The 21,257-nt window shown below is 37.2% G+C and overlaps 1 protein-coding gene across 5 annotated transcripts in view; it reads left to right on the top strand.

Annotated features, from left to right (window-relative positions):
• LOC123563687 (prominin-1-A-like) overlaps positions 1-21,257 on the top strand; it is an 85,049-nt gene that overhangs the window by 30,860 nt on the left and 32,932 nt on the right. For all 5 annotated transcript variants that reach the window (XM_045356637.2, XM_045356636.2, XM_045356633.2 and 2 more), the window contains exons 7-10: positions 4,776-4,963; positions 13,051-13,119; positions 17,982-18,045; positions 20,972-21,051. In XM_045356637.2, coding sequence (XP_045212572.2) covers positions 4,776-4,963; positions 13,051-13,119; positions 17,982-18,045; positions 20,972-21,051 — 401 coding nt within the window. The remainder of the gene's footprint in view (positions 1-4,775; positions 4,964-13,050; positions 13,120-17,981; positions 18,046-20,971; positions 21,052-21,257) is intronic.

Below are 21,257 nucleotides of genomic sequence, written 5' to 3'. Positions count from 1 at the left end.
GTGTCCGTCGTTAGTGCGTGCGTGCGTTTGTGTGTCAAGTCGTCCGTCGTCAACATTTGTGTTTAAATGACATCTCCTCCAAAACCACCGAATGGTTTTTGATGAAACTTGGCCATGATGTTCCATGGGTGGTCCTCTACAAAAGTTGTTCAAACAGTTCCACTTGGTTGCACATAGGGGCTGCCAGAGCTAAAAATAGAAAAAACTTCAAACGACATCTCCTACTAAACCGATGGTCTGATTTTGCAATAATTTCACACAAATGGTCCTTATGTCACCCTCTACCAAGAATGTTCAAATTATACCGATTCATCAAAAGACATGCCGCCAGAGGGCGTGGTCACTTTTCCCTATATGTATATAGTGGAAACTTTAAAAATCTTCTTGTGTGAAACTGCTGGCCCGATTTTAGAATAATTTTACACAAATGGTTCTTGTGTGACCCTCTACCAAGATTGTTCAAATTATTTTGATTCATCAAAAAACATGGCCGCCAGAGGGCATGATCATTTTTCCCTATAATTATGTAAATAGTGGAAACTTTAAAAATCGTCTTGTGTGAAACTTCTGGCCCGATTTTAAAATAATTTTACACAAATGGTCCTTGTGTGACCCTCTACCAAGAGTCTTCAAATTATTTTGATTCATCAAAAAACATGGCCGCCAGAGGGTGTGGTCACTTTTCCCTATATGTATATAGTAGAAACTTTAAAAATCTTCTTTGTGTGAAACTGCTGGCCTGACTTTAAAATAATTTTGCACAAATGGTTCTTGTGTGACCCTCTATCAAGATTGTTCAAATTATTCTGATGGCTGCCAGGGGGCGTGGTCACTTTTCTTCTCTGAATCAATAATAGCTAGAGCCTTGATATTTGGCATGTGATATCAGATTTGTAATATCTACCATAATTGTTCAAATTATTGCCCTAGGTTCAAAAGTGTGTGTAACATGTATATAATATAGGCTAACATAGAAGAAACCTAACTGTACTTATACAAACACACTTGAAGCCTTGTACACAGGTGAGCGCTTTAGGGTCAGTAACCCTCTTGTTTTAGGTACCATCTCTAATTGTTGTCTTTGAGCCAAGAATATATTTAGATATTGCAATTGCTAAATATCATGTTTGTTTAAAAGTCACATTTTGCTTTAGTAAAAATGCAAGTAAAATTCTAACCATCTACCAAGTTAAATAGTATCAAGCTCTTAATTTTTAACTCATTTTGGAACAAAGTGACAAAAATTTAGCTATTTTAAATAATTTTATATATCCTTCCCATTTATGTATTTGATCCCACTTTAAGGAAATAATTCATCCATGACCCTTGACCAGATTTGCTTAACTGAGACTGTATTCAAATCAGTTTAACAGAATATTCATTAGGTGACTCCCTTCCAGAACTTTCAAAGGTTTTTTATTTACTAAAACTTGGCCATCAAGTATCTCCCTTATCTCTCGGCAGCTGCAGAAACAATCTTAAGACCGGCTTTGTACAACCTTGACAAATCTAGTTCTTAAAGGTATTTATAGATAATATGAAACTACTAAAGAGCAACTATTCTTCACAACTTGTTTTGATTTTTAGCTCGACTATTCGAAGAATAAGTAGAGCTATCCTACTCACCACGGCGTCGGCGTCGGCGTCGCACCTTGGTTAAGTTTTTCGTACCAGTCCACATTTTGACAAAGTCTTTTGAGATAAAGCTTTGAAACTTTCAACACTTATTTACCATCATCATGGCCAGTTATAGGCAAGAGCACATAACTCCATCAAGGATTTTGGCTGAATTATGGCCCCTTTTGACTTAGAAATCATGGTTAAGTTTTTCGTACCAGTTCATATTTTGACAAAGTCTTTTAAGATAAAGCTTTGAAACTTTCAACACCTGTTTACCATCACCATGGCCAGTTATAGGCAAGAGTACATAACTCCATCAGGGATTTTGGCTGAATTATGGCCCCTTTCGACTTAGAAATCTTGGTTAAGTTTTTCGTACCAGTTCATATTTAGACAAAGTCTTTTAAGATAAAGCTTTGAAACTTTCAACACTTGTTTACCATCACCATGGCCAGTTATAGGCAAGAGTACATAACTCCATCAGGGATATTGGCTGAATTATGGCCCCTTTCGACTTAGAAATCTTGGTTAAGTTTTTCGTACCAGTTCATATTTAGACAAAGTCTTTTGAGATAAAGCTTTGAAACTTTCAACACTTGTTTACCATCACCATGTCCGGTTATACGCAAGAGCACATAACTCCATCAAGGATTTTGGCTGAATTATGGCCCTTTTTGACTTAGAAATCGGTTAATATTTCGTACCAGTTCATATTTTGACAAAGTCTTTTGAGATAAAGTTTTGAAACTTTCAACACCTGTTTACCATCACCATGTACAGTTATAGGCAAGAGTACATAACTCCATCAAAGATTTTGGCTGAATTATGGCCCCTTTTGACTTAGAAATCTTGGTTAAGTTTTTCGTACCAGTTCATATTTTTTGTAAAGTGTTTGACATATGGCTTTTAAACTTTTATCACTTGTTTAGTATAATAGTCTTTATCTGTAGGAAAGAGAACATAACTCTGTCATCTATTTTGGCTGAATTATGGCCCTTTTTGGACTTTGAAATTGGTTCTGTTTTCGTACAAGTCCATGTTTTGTCAAAACTATTTGACATATGGCTTTTAAACTTTGAACACTTGTTCATCATTATGATTTCCATCAGTAGGCAAGAGTACATAACTATTTTGGCTGAATTATGGCCCTTTTTGGACTTTGAAATTGGCTCATATATTGCCATTTAGTGCAAGACTTACTGAAATCAAAGTAATACAGGAACATTGTTTGTCTAATCTATTTATTTCTTTTATCTGAATATCCGTGGAAATATTTTGACCCCATTCTTCAATCAATTCTTCGAATAGTCGAGCGCGCTGTCATTAGACAGCTCTTGTTTAGCTCACCTGAGCCAAAGGCGCAGGGTGAGCTATTGTGATCACTGATTGTCCGGCGTCCGGCCATAAACTTCTACTTTAAACGACATCTCCTCATAAACTGCCAGGCCAATTTCATCCAAACTTCACAGGAATGTTCCTTGGGTGAAGCTCTACAAAATTTTTTCAAAGAATTGAATTCCATGCTGAACTCTGGTTGCAATGGCAACCGAAAGGAAAAACTTTAAAAATCTTCTTTTCAAAAACCAGAAGCCCTAGAGCTTAGATATGTGGTGTGAAGCATTGCCTAGTGGACCTCTACCAAATTTGTTCAAATCATGACCCCGGGGTCAAAATTGACCCTGCCCGAGGGGTCATATGATTTTACATAAGAAAATCTTAAAAAATCTTCTTTCTCAAAAACCAGAAGCCCTAGAGCTTAGATATTTGACATGTAGCATTGCCTAGTGGACCTCTACTAAAATTATTCAAATCATGACCCCCGGGATCAAAATTGACCTCGCCCCAGGGATCACTTGATTTTACATAAATTTCTATAGGAAAATCTTCAAAAAATTTTTAAAAAATAAACCAGAAGGCCTAGAGCTTAGATATTTGACATGTAGCATTGCCTAGTGGACCTCTACAAAATTTGTTCAAATCATGACTTCAAGGATCAAAATTGACCCCGCCCCAGGGGTCACTTGAGTTTACATAGGAAAATCTTCAAAAATTTTCTAAAATTAAACCAGAAGGCTTAGAGCTTAGATATTTAACATGTAGCATTGCCTAGTGGACCTCTACAAAATTGTTTAAATCATGACCCCCGGGGTCAAAATTGTCCCCGCCCAAGGGGTCACTTGATTTTACACAGAAATATCTTCAAAAATTTTCTAAAAATAAACCAGAACACCTAGATCTTAGATCTTAGATCTTAGATATTTGACATGTAGCATTGCCTAGTAGACTTCTACAAAATTTGTTCAAATCATGACCCCCGGGGTCAAATTGACACCGCCCCATGGGGTTACTTAATTGTACATAGAAAAATCTTCAGAATTTTCTAAAAATAAACCAGAAGGCCTAGAGCTTAGATATTTGACATGTAGCATTGCCTATTGGACCTCTACAAAATCTTTTCAAATCTTGACCCCCCCAGGGTCAGATTGACCCAGCCCCAGGGGTTACTTGATTGTTCATAGGGAAATCTTCATAAATTTGCTGAAAATAAACCAGAAGGCCTAGATCTTAGATATTTGATATGTAACATTGCCTAGTAGACTTCTACAAACATTGTTCAAATCATGACCCCCGGGGTAAAATTGAACCTGCCCCAGCGGTAACTTAATTGTACATCGGAAAATCTTCAAAACATTTCTAAAAATAAACCAAAAGACCTAGAGCTTAGATATTTAACATGTAGCATTGCCTAGAGGGCCTCTACAAAATTTGTTCAAATCATGACCCCAGCCTCAAATTGGCCCCGCCCCAGGGGTTACTTGATTGTACATAGGAAAATCTTCCAAAAAATGTCTAGAAATAAACTAGAAGGCCTAGAGCTTAGATATTTGGTGTGTAGCATTGCCTAGTGGATCTCTACCAAGTTTGTTCAAATCATGACCCCGGGGTCAAGCTTAAATGCAAATCTTCATAGCAACCATTTAACCAGGTGAGCGATATAGGGCCATCATGGCCCTCTTGTTTCCATTTTCCATAACAGTAGTTGAAAAATTAAAAACAACACAAATATAAAAACAGAACATTCTTTGATGTAAAAAGAATCATTGTCCAAGTCAGGGAAGTTTATTGTAATGACTGTTTTAACTCTCATTATTTAGTCGCAACCACAGTTCTTGATGACCTGAAAAATCTGAAGGAGCAGGTGACGAGACTTCAGGATCTACAGACTAATGTTTCTACCAAGTTGAGTGCAGTAAAGGCTGATGTCGTGGATGCGTGTAATTCATCTTGTGGTGGTGTAGACGATAAGGTCCAGGGCCTTAACTTTAACCCAAACTACACTCAGGTGAGTCAACTGATAAGACAGATGTCTATATGTATATTGAGAGAAATATTGTATTCCATGTTCCAAACATCTGCTTAGTAACACTGCAACCTGCTTTGCATACTGATGTATGAGTTTGAATGTTTGGAACTTGGTAAAGGTGTAAAGAAAGTTCTGTCCAATTGAAAAAAATGAACATGGCAAAAACATGGAAAGTAAGACATTTATAGTTTTATAGTCATATTAAATGCTGATATGTTGATGTTATGTTACTGCAGAAATTTGGTTGATTTCAGATTTTGTTATAGGAGAAATACAATTTTTTCTATACACTAAGTTAAAAAAATTCAACTTTGGAAAATAAACAAGCATTTCTTCTTTAATTGATTCAGACACCATGACCAACATTTTCTGTGAGATGTTGAATTATTAATTGTACAATAGAAATAGAACTACTATAATGTAAAGCAAAACAGATAACTTCTAAACATATTGCAACATATGTGTTCTGTTAAGTCTGCCAGTAGCCTACACCCCATCCCCCACCGCTAAATGTCAAACATTCATCATTTCATCTAAACTTATGCAATAGTAAAACCCAGAACATGATCATATATACAGTGAACAGTACAGACCTTTCTTAGTATCTTTTACATTTCAATAAAATAATGTAGCTTACACTGGAACGAACTTCCTTTACACCCTTTATGTAGCCACAACAACAAAACAGTTTTCAGATAAATTTTTAACAAAAGTAAAAGAATGAGTGTTTTTAGCTCACCAGAGCACAAAGTGCTCAGGGTGAGCTATTGTGATCGCTCACCGTCCGGCGTCCGTCCGTCCGTCCGTCCGTCGTCCGTCCGTCCGTCGTCCGTCCGTCCGTCCACACTTTCCTTTAAACAACATCTCCTCCTAAACCAACAGGCCAATTTTGATGAAACTTCACAGGGATGTTCCTTGGATGGTCTTCTCTAAAAATTGTTCAAAGAATTGAATTCCATGCAGAACTCTGGTTGCCATGGCAACCGAAAGGAAAAACTTTAAAATCTTCTTCTCAAAAACCAGAAGCCCTAGAGCTTAGATATTTGGTGTGAAGCATTGCCTAGTGGACCTCTACCAAGTTTGTTCAAATCATGACCCCGGGGTCAAAATTGACCCCGCCCCAGGGGTCACTTGATTTTACATAGAAAAATCTTAAAAAATCTTCTTCTCGAAAACCAGAAGCCCTAGACCTTAGATATTTGACATGTAGCATTGCCTAATGGACCTCTACTAAAGTTGTTCAAATCATGACCCCGGGGTCAAAATTGACCCCGCCCCAGGGGTCACTTGATTTTACATAGGAAAATCTTCAAAAAATTTCTAAAAATAAAGCAGAAGGCCTAGGTCTTAGATATTTGACATGTAGCATTGCCTAGTGGACCTCTACAAAATTTGTTCAGATCAGACCCCCGGGTCAAAATTGACCCCGCCCCAGGGGTCACTTGATTTTACATAGGAAAACCTTAAAAAATCTTCTTCTCAAAAAGCAGAAGCCCAAGAGCTTAGATATTTGACATGTAGCATTGCCTAGTGGACCTCTACTAAAGTTGTTCAAATCATGACCCCTGGGGTCAAAATTGACCCCGCCCTAGGGGTCGCTTGATTTTACATATGAAAATCTTCAAAAATTTTCTTAAAATAAACCAGAAGGCCTAGAGCTTAGATATTTCACATGTAGCATTGCCTAGTGGACCTCTACAACATTTATTCAAATCATGACCCCAGGGTCAAAATTGACCCCGCCCCAGGGGTCACTTGATTTTACATAGGAAAATCTTCAAAAAATTTCTAAAAATAAACCAAAAGGCCTAGGTCTTAGATATTTGACATGTAGCATTGCCTAGTGGACCTCTACAAAATTTCTTCAAATCATGACCCCCAGGGTCAAATTGGCCCCGCCCCATGGGGTTACTTTATTGTACATTGGGAAATCTTCATAAATTTGCTTAAAATAAACCAGAAGGCCTAGATCTTAGATATTCGATGTGTAATATTGCCTAGTCGACTTCTACAAACTTTATTCAAATCATGACCCCCGGGGTAAAATTGGCCCCGCCCCAGGGGTTACTTGATTGTACATTGGAAAATTTTCCAAAAAATTTCTAAAAATCATCAGTTTGACATTTGAAACATATTACTCTGGTGAGCGATCCAGGGTCATCATGACCCTCTTGTTGCTTTATGCTTGGCTTTGAATGTGAATTCTATAGATAGCTGTTGTCATAATTTGTAGGGAACTAAATCGTGTCAGCCCCCTGGGATGTTAAGTAGGAACCTTGGCATCTGTGTACAATTGACAGAAGACATTGCATCCCAGGTCTACTCCTCTCTTTTTGTTGGTGCAGGATGGGGTGGGTTGGTGCTGAGTTATCAATCACTAATTTTGAAGTATATTGTAATGGTACAAAATTACAGAAGGCAAAAAGGCCAACCACTGTTCAACTGACTGGTGAATATCTGCTAAACCCAGGGCTTTTATCGTTATAAAACTGAAGGGGCTGATTTTCCGTCACTTCCCAATTGAAAATAGGTTCTTATTCCCAGTTGTGGCAGAGAAACTTCCTAAACTGTAAAAAATATATTTAAAAAGTTAGGAATAAATTCAGATTTGTAAGTCACCAGATTTCAGCCTCTGTTATTGACCTTTATTACAGAAGAACAAAGGCTCTGTTCTCAGTAAAATGCTGTTTTCCTGAAATCATTCAAAGGCATTTGTTGTGCATTATTTCCACCCTTGAAGGAACAAATATCCTGATGAACTAACTATCAGAGGCTTTCCTTCACCACAGCGTCTGCCATCAACACAACCTGTGCTTGGTGACTACAACTTAAGCACTCCCCTAAACCCCTCAAAGTCTTCTATTATAGATAATTCCCCTCACAAAGTCTTCTCTCATAGATGCTTCCCCTCACAAAGCCTGCTATCAAAGTTTGAAATGTATTCCTACTTTTGATTCTGTGTTCATTTTCTTGGTACACACTTGTATTTGCTTCGTTTCGCTGTATCACATGACATACCCAAGCTTTCATATAATAAATTTTGCCTCAACATCTGCAGCCCATTATGATGTGGTCACATGATTTTCCTTTAGTAGGTTTGGCTTTATGTGTTAAGCTTTTTGACTTACATAAATCCCTATTCACGATTCATTCCATCCATTCTAGTCTTTCACCTTGACAAGGAATGCCTTCTGGTTAAGGACTTGGCCAGTATGCCACAGAATATTTAAGGGAATTAAGCTATTAAGTCAATGTCAATAAACAGGAAAAATCAACAACAACACGTGTAGCGTTTGTTCATAGATAATTATTAACTTCCAACGTTTCGGCGTTAAGCCTTCATCAGGGAAGAATAACAATAAAAACAACGGACGTGACGTCGGTTTTTTTTGTTTTTTTTTTAAGTCTATGGCAAGAAAGAATGAATGAGGTGCACCTGCTTAATACACCCTTGATTTATTATTTAATGCTTGCATGCTTATTTAAAGTCCTGCAATGTTTTGTTCATCTCTTGTCATTCATTAACTAAACCCCCACAAACGAAGTTTGGGGGTATATAGCAGTGAGCTTGTCATTCGGTCGGTCCGTCGGTTTTCATGGTTTCTGGACAATAATTCATGAAAGGCTGACAGATTTAAATAATTTTTGGTACACAGGTGTAACATCACAAGTTCAACTTTGAGGTTAGTGGGTCAAAGGTCAAGGTCACAATGACCCGGAACAGTTAAAATGTTTCCGGATGATAACTTGAGAACGCTTGGTCCTAGGATCATAAATTTTGGTACACAGTTGTAACATCATAAAATACAGGTCAAGTTCGGCTTTGAGGTTAGTAAATCAAAGGTCAAGGTCACAATGACCCGGAACAGTTAAACGGTTTCTGGATGGTAACTTGAGAACGCTTAGGCCTAGGATCATGAAAGTTGATAGGGTGGTTGGTCATGACCAGCAGATGACCCCTATTGATTTTGAGGTCAGTAGGTCAAAGGTCAAGGTCATAGTGACCTGGAACAGTTAAACCGTTTCCAGATGACAACTTGAGAATGCTTGGGCTTAGGATCATGAAAGTTCATAGGAAGGTTGTTCATGACCAGCGATGATCTCTATTGATTTTGAGGTCAGTAGGTCAAAGGTCAAGGTCACAGTGACCCGGAACAGTTAAACCATTTCCGGACGATAACTTTAGAACTCTTGGGCCTAGGATCACCAAACTTAATAGGGGGTTTGATCATGACCAGCAGATGACCCATATTGATTTTGAGGTCAGTAGGTCAAAGGTCAAGGTCATATTGACCCAGAACAGTAGAACATTTTTGCAGGGTTGACAGATATAAATCGTTTTTGATACACAGGTGTAACATCATGAAATATAGGACAAGTTTGACATTGGCTTACTTCTGTGACAAGGCCGTATTGTGGGGGTATAATTCGTCACTCCTGTGACAGCTCTAGTTCCAGTTTTTGTTGCTAGTTAAGGTATAGGTCCATGTTTCGGAGAAAAAAGTTTGAACATCATCAAATCATAGAAAGAAAGCATTGTTTTACATGAAAATATAACAGCATATAAAACATTTAAATTATTCTACAAAGCCATTGTCAATTTACTGAAATGTGTATTGAATTCCGGAAAGGGACTGCATGAAGGGGCCACACTTATGGACAGTTCAGCGCCTTTAAAAACTCACCATTTTTAAAAGCTTTGTACACGTCTTCGTTTTGATGCATTTGCAACATTGTGTGAGTGTTTAAACTTTACATAACTAGGTAAAACATTGTTTTTGACAATTTTTACATTTATTTCGTTACAAATGGCATTTTTATTTAAAGGGGGACAACTCATTAAGAATATTTTAAGTATCCAACTCTGTGGGACAGAACAGTAAAACATGTATTAGACAGATAAGTTGTGTGTCAAGTTGTTGTTCATTCTTTAAAAAAGCTGTTGTTTTGTGATATACTGCTAAACCTTAAACCAAATGATAAAATAAGTTTTGAATATTGAGTATAAAATTTAAGTTATACATTTCAGACCTATGCTTTGGTAGGTTATGTAGTATTGTGTAAACACTGGTGATTGATTTAGTAGTTTTATGCTGCCTGATATCCCTTCATATAGTTTCTGCATGTTTTATGTGTCACAGAAATTTATACTTATCAAATATGATTTGTAATGGAACAGATACTTTATTATAATATTAAAGCCTTGTTCTAAATGCAATACCACATGACAAAGTATTATCAGCATTCTGAAATGCTTTTATTTCTTTACTTCAAACAAATTTTTATGCCTCATTGTGTCAAAGACTTGGGAATCATGTGTTGTTTGAATTATCCAGTGTCACTCTTTCTTTAGTGATTTATTCAATCAAGTATACCTGATGTGATGTTGATATGATTCTTGTTTTAGCTCACCTGAGCACACAGGTCTCAAGGTGAGCTATTGTGATTACCCAGTTTCAAACATCATGTCTTGTCATCATCAGTTGTGCTGTTAACACTCTAGATGTCACAACTTTGGCACAATCTTGATTAAATTTAGTTAGTATGTTTGCGTAAACAATTGTCAAATCTCAGAAATGTTTAAAATTTGGTTGTATGTGTTAGAAAAACTAGGTCACTAACAGAAAACATTGTGAACACTCTAAGAGACCATATTATTGTCTCTTATCTCCATTAAACTTGGCCAGAATGTCTTTATCAGGTGTAAGTAAAGTTTGAAACTGAATCATCAGAAATCAAAATATAGGTCAATAGGTCAAATCATAGAAAAATATTCCTAACACTCTAAATGGTAATATGTGATCTTCATGAAACAGTGTTAGAATGTTTGTTTGTATAAAAACCGAATCAGACTGTAAACTAGATCATCTGGGGTAAAAAACTAGGTTACTGGATCAAACCATAGAAAATCTTGGAGGACACATTTTCTACCTGATCTACAAAAGAAACATTGTCACAGGAACCTAGGTCAGGTTCTGAACTGTGTTAAATTAGCTTAAAAACAAGGACACAAGGTCAAAAAATAGGAACACCTTTATAGTAGGACTGGGACGATTACTGGATTAATTGGATCCGATTCGATTACTAGATGAAACCGGTTTCAAGTTTGCAAAACCACTAATAGCTTTCAAAAAATAAACATCACGAATTTATGTTTATAAATTTCTTTACCAGCACATAGATCCACAGTATATTTCTGCTAAAACACATCAACTTGAACATAATCAGTAGTCTCGGATTTGCTTGTCGTGATATATCTAAAATAAAATACACCAGAGTATGACTTATTAATTATCACACTGCTTCTAAACAATAAAGTGTGTAAGTTCCTAATGAAGTCAGCTGCTGGAAGTACCTTTGTACGTTTGTCAGGAAAGAAAGCAGCATCTCAAATATGACGGCCAATTAATCGGTTCGATTCGATTTCATACAAATGATTAACCGGTTTTAAGATTTTGAAATCATCCCAGCCCTACTTTTTAGCACTCCAGAGGCTTCATTTTCTACTGGAATAATATGAAACCTGTTCAGAATGTTTGTTGTCATGAAATATTGGTCAGGTTAGAATCTGTGTTGTCTGGGGTTAAAACTAGGCCAGGTGAGCAATACGGTTTGTACATGGCCCTCTTGTTTAAGTATCTTACCTGTGAATGGATTTATAGGTTAATACAAAAAATGTACATAGAAATGACCAGTGTAAAATGCATGCAGCTCACAAAGTTTTTTTAACTAAAGAATGAAAATGTACATATTTGTTATTGTTTAATGTGATTGAATCTTCTAGTGTACTAATTTCCTGAAGTTTCAGAATGCAGTTGCATGTTTAGTGAAAGATGTTAGGTATTAGGATCTTCAAACATTAAATTGTGATGTTCCTAATTGATGTTAAGTTTAAAATTGCAAGAGTTTCCTTTAATATAAATAAAATTTTCAAGGGCTTAGAGCGAAACTGGTCAATATATGGAAATAGAAGCAGATAGGCCAGTTTAGCTCTATGCCCACGTATTGTCAGCACGTCATTCAAATTAAGAGGTAGAGAACTAATTTGATCATGATGAAAGAGATTTATGTAGAAGAAAGAGGGAGTGTGCCTTCCATATCTAAAAATAAATTGTCCACAAATATATTCTTCTTTTTTTGTGCACTACAACATAAATGGAGGGAAGCAAAGAATTGCCTGTGTCTGTAATAATCATTTACTTAAAACTAGACCAGTACATTTACTGTGTAGATGTATGCACAGCAAGAATTGTGTAGGTGCATAATTACCAGAGCTGTAATACCTCTTTGATAAGTAAAACTCTCTCTAATTATAGACATACTGTTTTTCTTTTTATAGGATACACCAATGTCCAGTAGATATATTTCTACACATGTCCTGCTTTTACCATATTAATTGGTAATTATGTATCGCCCACAGGGGCCTGAACATATCAATAACTTGAGAACCACTTGACCCAGAATGTCGAAACTTCATAGGATGATTGGACAGGCAGAGTAGATAACCCCTAATGATTTTGGGTTCACTCCATCAAAGGTCAAGGTCACAGGGGCCAGAAGATGGAGAACTGTTTCTGATCAATAACTGAAGAAACAGTTGATCAAGAATCTTCTGAGTTCATAGGGTGATAGTTTTTAGGTTCACATGATGAAAGGTTAAGGTCAAAGGGGCTTGAACACGGGCCTGAGTGTGGAAAACCATTTCCTATCAATAACTGAGAACCACTTGACCCAGAATGTTGAAACTTCATAAGATGATTTGACATGCAGAGTAGATTACCCCTATTGATCTCGGGGCCATACCTCATGTTTTTATTTCGATGTAAATGAGATGTGGAACCAAAATTTATAGTCCTGTTTGGCGCCATATAACCTATACTGTGTTGGTGCGCCATAAAACCAAAATAAATAAATAAATTTAGAAGTCAAGGTCACAGGGGACAAAACATGAAAAACTGTTTGCAATCCATTAACTTGAGACCCACTTGACTCAGAATGTTGAAACTTCATTTCTACTAAAGCATCGTCTAGTTTTGATCAATATATAAAAATGCTTTTTATTTTAGTTGAAAGATCAGCAACAAAAGATAGATGAAGTTGCAAAGGCTGTAAACATTAGTGCATTTGTAGAGGAGGTAAGTTCATGACTTAAGATGTTTTGGCAGTTGTAAAATAGTTGTTGTTGTTTTTTGTGCCTCCACCACTCAGTGAAGGGGGCGTTTATATTTGGTCTTGTCCGTGCGTGTGTGTCTGAAAAAAGTTTGTGACGCGCCTAGTATTTAATATAAATTGATGAAACCTTGATTGAGTCTTTATCATGATATGAACTTGCACACCTCCTATTTTTCATTTGGCTCTGCCCCCTCTTTCCAGAGTTACGGCCCCTGAAATAGTAAAAAATGCACATTTTCACCTTGTGACACACCTAGCTCAGAAAGTATTTTATATAAATTGATGAAACATTGCTTGAGTCTTTATCATGATATGACTTGCGCACTTCATACTTTTCGTCTTGCTCAGCCCCCTATTTTCAGAGTTATGGGCCCTGAAATAGTAAAAATTGCACATTTTCACCTTGTGACGCGCCTAGCTCAAAACATATTTCATATGAATTGATGAAATCTTGCGTAAGCCTTTAACATGATATGAACTTGCACACCTTCTATTTTTCCATCTGGCTCCACTTCCTATTTCCAGAGTCATGGCCCCTGAAATAGTCAAAAATGCACATTTTCACCTTGTGAAGCACCTAGCTCAAAATGTATTTGATATAAATTCATGGAGCCTTACATGAGTCTTAATCATGATGTGACCTGCACTCTTGGCATTGTTCTTGAGATTTTAATGCTAATTACAGAGTTACAGCCCTTGAAATAGTCAACATAGTGGATTTTTTGTTTGTGATGCTCATACTCAAAAAAGTATATGGCCTAGAATAATGAATTAAGAATTCTAACACGATCCCATTCATTTTCCTATTAAACAAAGAAGGCTGAAAACAGCCCTCGTGATATAATTCCTTCACATCTGAACTCCAAACAATGATTTATTCAGTGACAAATCACTAAATGAGATAAATTATTTCTTAAATAATATATCCCGAACAGTGATTTGTCATTGAATAAAATCATTGTTTGAAGTTTAGAGGCGAAGGAATTGTATCAAAAGGGCGCAGCCTGTGTGTTATAATAATACGCCTCTAAACGACAAACAATGAGTTTATTAATGAGCAAATCACTGTTTGGGACTATTATTTGGATTCTAACATGTTATCAATGATTATTATGTACGTCTTTGACGATATCTATCAAATATGTACCTGATTTCTGTTGATTTCTTTTCCAGCGCACCGCAATGCCGTCTAACGCTATGACGTAATAATTGTGACGTCAGAAAAAATGAATTGTTGAATAATAACACAGTTTTCAGCCTTCTTTGTTTAATAGAAAACAATGGGTTGTCTTAGAATCCTTTATATAAAATGTTTGTTGAGGCTATACCCCCTTTAGACTGCAAAAATTTGAATTATTAGCTCACCAGAGCACAAAGTGCTCAGGGTGAGCTATTGTGATCGCTCAACGTCCGGCGTCCATCCGTCCGGCGTCCGTGTGTCCACACTTTCATTTAATCAACATCTCCTCCTAAACCAACAGGCCAATTTTGATGAAACTTCACAGGGATGTTCCTTGAATTGAATTCCATGCAGAACTCTGGTTGCCATGGCAACAGAAAGGAAAAACTTTAAAAATCTTCTTCTCAAAAACCAGAAGCCCTAGAGCTTAGATATTTGGTGTGAAGCATTGCCTAGTGGACCTCTACCAAATTTGTTCAAATCATGACCCCGGGGTCAAAATTGACCCCGCCCTTGGGGTCACTTGATTTTACATAGGAAAATCTAAAAAAAATCTTCTTCTCAAAAACCAGAAGCCCTAGAGCTTAGATATTTGACATGTAGCATTGCCTAGAGGACCTCTGCTAAAATTGTTCAAATCATGACCCCAGGTTCAAAATTGAAACCGCCCCAGGGGTCACTTGATTTTACAAAGGAAAATCTTCAAAAAATTTCTAAAAATAAACAGAAGGCCTAGAGCTTAGATATTTCACGTGTAGCATTCCCTAGTGGACCTCTACAAAATTTGTTCAAATCATGACCCCCAGGGTTAAAATTGACCCCGCTCCAGAGGTCACATGATTTTACATAGGAAAATCTTCAAAAATTTTCTAAAAATAAACCAGAAGGCCTAGATCTTAGATATTTAAAGTGTAGCATTGCCTAGTAGACTTCTACAAAATTTATTCAAATCATGACCACCGGGATCAAATTGACCCCGCCCAATGGGGTAACTTGATTGTACGTAGAAAAATCTTCAAATTTTGCTAAAAATAAACAAGAAGGCCTACAGCTTAGATATTTGACATGTAGCATTGCCTAATGGACCTCTGCAAAATTTGTTCAAATCATGACCCCCGGGTCAAAGTTGACCCCGGCCCAGGGGTCACTTGATTTTACATAGGAAAATCTTCAAAAATTTTCTAAAAATAAACCAGAAGGCCTACAGCTTAGATATTTCATGTGTAGCATTGCCTAGTGGACCTCTACAAAATCTATTCAAATCATGACCCCGTCCCAGGGTCACTTGATTTTACATAGGAAAATCTTCAAAAAATTTCTAAAAATAAACCAAAAGGCCTAGATCTTAGATATTTGACATGTAGCATTGCCTAGTAGACTTCTACAAACGTTTTTCAAATCATGACCCCTGGGGTCAAATTGACCCCGCCCCATGGGGTCACTTGATTTTACATAGGAAAATCTTCAAATTTTTCTAAAAATAAACCAGAAGGCCTACAGCTTAGATATTTGACATGTAGCATTGCCTAATGGACCTCTGCAAAATTTGTTCAAATCATGACCCCAGGGTCAAAATTGACCCCGGCCCAGGGGTCACTTGATTTTACATAGGAAAATCTTCAAAAATTTTCTAAAAATAAACCAGAAGGCCTACAGCTTAGATATTTCATGTGTAGCATTGCCTAGTGGACCTCTACAAAATCTCTTCAAATCATGACCCCATCCCAGGGTCACTTGATTTTACATAGGAAAATCTTCAAAAAATTTCTAAAAATAAACCAAAAGGCCTAGATCTTAGATATTTGACATGTAGCATTGCCTAGTAGACTTCTACAAACGTTTTTCAAATCATGACCCCTGGGGTCAAATTGACCCCGCCCAATGGGGTAACTTGATTGTACGTAGAAAAATCTTCAAATTTTTCTAAAAATAAACCAGAAGGCCTACAGCTTAGATATTTGACATGTAGCATTGCCTAATGGACCTCTGCAAAATTTGTTCAAATCATGACCCCCGGGTCAAAATTGACCCCGGCCCAGGGGTCTCTTGATTTTACATAGGAAAATCTTCAAAAATTTTCTAAAAATAAACCAGAAGGCCTACAGCTTAGATATTTCATGTGTAGCATTGCCTAGTGGACCTCTACAAAATCTATTCAAATCATGACCCCGTCCCAGGGTCACTTGATTTTACATAGGAAAATCTTCAAAAAATTTCTAAAAATAAACCAAAAGGCCTAGATCTTAGATATTTGACATGTAGCATTGCCTAGTAGACTTCTACAAACGTTTTTCAAATCATGACCCCTGGGGTCAAATTGACCCCGCCCAATGGGGTAACTTGATTGTACGTAGAAAAATCTTCAAATTTTTCTAAAAATAAACCAGAAGGCCTACAGCTTAGATATTTGACATGTAGCATTGCCTAATGGACCTCTGCAAAATTTGTTCAAATCATGACCCCCGGGTCAAAATTGACCCCGGCCCAGGGGTCTCTTGATTTTACATAGGAAAATCTTCAAAAATTTTCTAAAAATAAACCAGAAGGCCTACAGCTTAGATATTTCATGTGTAGCATTGCCTAGTGGACCTCTACAAAATCTATTCAAATCATGACCCGTCCCAGGGTCACTTGATTTTACATAGGAAAATCTTCAAAAAATTTCTAAAAATAAACCAGAAGGCCTAGATCTTAGATATTTGACGTGTAGCATTGCCTAGTAGACTTCTACAAAAAAATTCAAATCTGGTCCCCCCAGGGTCAAATTTACCCAGCCCCAGGGGTTACATGATTGTATATAGGGAAATCTTCATAAATTTGCTAAAAATAAACCAGAAGGCCTAGATCTCAGATATTTGATATGTTACATTGCCTAGTAGACTTCTACAAACTTTGTTCCATTCATGACCCCCGGGGTAAACTTGGCCCCGCCCCAGGGGTTACTTGATTGTACATCAGAAAATCTTCCAAAAAAATTCTAAAAATCATCAGTATGACATTTGAAATATGTAGCTCATATTACTCTGGTGAGCGATCCAGGGTCATCATGACCCTCTTGTTGCCCTTATTTTTGACAGATATACCAGTGGGGGCACATACATTCTAGTTCATTAACACTTCTGATATAGATATTTTGTAAAAATGCACTTGTCTGCTTTGTTTTGTCAAGTTATGTATTTGGGTCATTGTTTGGGATTTTACACTGTGAGACCAGAATTGTGGCCCTTGGTCTGGTTAAAAATGTGAATGAAAGGGCCTTTAAGCTTGTGTCACATATATCTCAAAAAGTATTTGACCTAGTGTCCTGAAGCTTTATAAGGGTATTAGCCAGCATGTGGAGTTATGCACCTGGGGTTCATGTTTGCAGTTTCCTGCAGCCAGACCAGAATAATGGACCTTGATTTAGTAAAAAATGTGCTTGAATGGTCTAAACGTTTGTGAGACAAATATCTCGAGAAGTCTTTAACCTAGAGTCATTAAACATTACAGGATTGTTTTATTATAGCATGTGATGTTGTGAACCTAGAGTTTTGTTGGAGTTATTCATAAACAGTTTACTTTCTGTTTTGTTTAAACATCTACATGTGCTTGTATATAAAACTAGGTAAACAATTTTGTTACCATTTTTTCTGCAATTTATTATAGGCTTCTAGGGAGTTTGACAATGTCTCAAAAGAAGTGGATGACAAAGTGGAATCAGAAATTACAAGTAAGTTTAGATATTTCATCAGGGGTAGAAATAATTGCACATATGTTAAACAAGCTTTAAATGCAAAGGCAGTGTTTGTATGTCTCAGTACCTATTTCTTTTTTCATATTGACATGCCTCCAGATCTGCATCCAAATTTCAAATAATTTAAAACAGGTAACAATTGATATCAAAATGACAAAGCAGTATTGTTGAAACATATTTCAATGTGTATGCTACAAAGTACAGTTAAATTCCTTCTATTTTGTATCAAATAGCAAGCTAAGGAAAGCTTTTTCTAAATTTCAAAATATTTGACATGAATCTGGAGTTGTGCTGCTTTAAATTTATATATCTCTAACAAAGCTGAATGGATTATTTGAAAAACATCTTTTTCAGTCCTAACATTCAGGTCATACTTAGTACACACAGAAATGAACAAACTTTCCCGCTGTTCCTCCCTAAGGTGCTCTTTGGTGGAAGATAGAAGAAGAAACTATAAGACCTTCCAGTTATTCAGTTATTAGTCCCTACTGGTGGAACACAGGAGGGGACTATAGGAATGCCCTCCATCCATCAGCTGTCTGTCTGTCTGTCCATTTGCAAACCTGGATCTTGCAATGACTCAAAAAGTATTCAAGCTAGGTCCATTAAACTTGGTATGTGAATAGAGGGCAATATGTAAACTATGCACGTACATCTGTTATGCTTGATGGTCAAATAAAAATTGTTTCTGCTCCATAACCGTTTCGTTTAGCATCAATACCCCTTACTAGAATGACTTGATACTAATACAGACATAAACTGTGACCATTCCTCATCTTCACACATCACCTGACCTCAGTTTGGCCTTGACCTTGACCTCATTTTGGACTTAGGTTGCTTTATATGGGCCATCTCTTGGTTAACCAAATGGGACTGTTTCGTCTAGCATCAATACCCCTTACTAGAATGACTTGATATTAATACTGATGTAACCTGTGACCATTCCTCATCTTCACACATCACCAGACCTCAGTTTGACCTTGACCTTGACTTCATTTTGGACTTAGGTTGCTTTATACGGGCCATCTCTTTGTTAACCAAATGGGACCGTTTCATCTAGCATCAATACCCCTTACTAGAATGACTTGATACTAATGCAGATGTAACCTGTGACCATTCCTCATCTTCACACATCACCTGACCACAGTTTGACCTTGACCCCATTTTGGACTTAGGTTGCTTTATACCGGCCATCGCTTTGTTAACCAAATGGGACCGTTTCATCTAGCAGCAATACCCCTTACTAGAATGGCTTGATACTAATGCAGATGTAACCTGTGACCATTCCTCATCTTCACACATCACCTGACCACAGTTTGACCTTGACCCCATTTTGGACTTAGGTTGCTTTATACTGGACATCTCTTTGTTAACCAAATGGGACCGTTCCGTCTAGCATCAATACCCCTTACTAGAATGGCTTGATACTAATGCAGATGTAATCTGTGACCATTCCTCATCTTCACACATCACCTGACCTCAGTTTGACCTTGACCTTGACCCAATTTTGGACTTAGGTTGCTTTATATGGGCCATCTCTTGGTTAACCAAATGGGACAGTTTCGTCTAGCATCAATACCCCTTACTAGAATGACTTGATACTAATACAGATGTAAACTGTGACCTCAGTTTGAACTTGACCTTGACCCAATTTTGGACTTAGGTTGCTTTATACCGGCCATCTCTTTGTTAACCAAATGGGACCATTTCATCTAGCAGCAATACCCCTGACTAGAATGGCTTGATACTAATGCAGATGTAACCTGTGACCATTCCTCATCTTCACACATCACCTGACCTCAGTTTGACCTTGACCTTGACTTCATTTTGGACTTAGGTTGCTTTATATGGGCCATCTCTTGGTTAACCAAATGGGACCGTTTCGTCTAGCATCAATACCCCTTACTAGAATTACTTGATACTAATGCAGATGTAACCTGTGACCATTCCTCATCTTCACACATCACCTGACCTCAGTTTGACCTTGACCCCATTTTGGACTTAGGTTGCTTTATATGGGTCATCTCTTTGTTAACCAAATGGGACCATTTCGTCTAGCATCAGTACCCCTTACTAGAATGGCTTGATACTAATGCAGGTGTAACCTGTGACCATTCCTCATCATCACACATAACCTTATCTCAGTTTGACCTCGTTTTGGACTTAGGTTGCTTTTTTATCGACAAGAATCCACCAGGGGCATCAAGCGTTTATTGAACGCAGCTTCTTGTTTACCCTATCAAGTGTGCAGAAAAATGGTTGAACTACTTCAACAGATTTAAAGAGATTCCATTGATTCTTCATACAGGTGCCATGAAATGTAAATTTGTTACATGTTTTCTTTTCTTGGTTAGGCAGATGATCACACATGCCTCCTTCGCCCTACAGGGGCCTTTGGGCTGAGTGGTTAAGGTCGTTGACTTCAAATCACTTGCCCCTCACTGATGTGGGTTCGAGCCTCACTCAGGGTGTTGAATTCTTCATGTGAGGAATCCATCCAGCTGGCTTACGGAAGGTCAGCTGGAAAGTCGCCATGTGACCTTTAATTGTGTTGGTGCGACGTTAAACCCAACAAAAACAAAAAAAATCCATCACCCTACCACCCCCTCTGCACCTTCAAAAAAGATCTTTCTTATCAAAATTCATCTAATGGTAATGTTATAACGGGTAAGGCCTCTTAAGTTACCCCACCCAACCCCCTTATTAGTTTTGGTTAACACCAAACTGTCTTTTCTCTGACAAAGATGTATATGGAAGTATTACACATGTGACAGCTTTAGAATGTTACTGTGATAAAATACTGTGGATTGTTTGCATCCAGAATTTCACACAAACTAGTCCCCAATGAAAGATTTTACAGTATATATGGTTTATTACTCAGACAAATATTTTTTTTTTACAGATGCAGAGAACCAAGTAAATAAGATGAACAACACAATAAACAGGCAAATTGGAAATATAAGCAATCAAACTAAGCCTTTTGTGAGTGAATTTTTCTTGCAAAATGTGGCAGTATTTCTTGTAAAAAAGAGAGTTTTATGGTTGACCAGCATATTTTTTTATCTTGCCAAATTGACTTAAAACTCTAGAGTCACAATTTTCGCCCACAATTTTAGCCCAATCTTAATGAAAGTTGGTCAGAACATCATCCTTAATACAATATTGCATGATAGTCAATGAGTTTTGTT

This window comes from Mercenaria mercenaria, chromosome 2 (assembly GCF_021730395.1).
Source record: "Mercenaria mercenaria strain notata chromosome 2, MADL_Memer_1, whole genome shotgun sequence".
NCBI lineage: Eukaryota > Metazoa > Mollusca > Bivalvia > Venerida > Veneridae > Mercenaria > Mercenaria mercenaria.
This window is presented reverse-complemented; position numbering and strand designations above follow the sequence as displayed.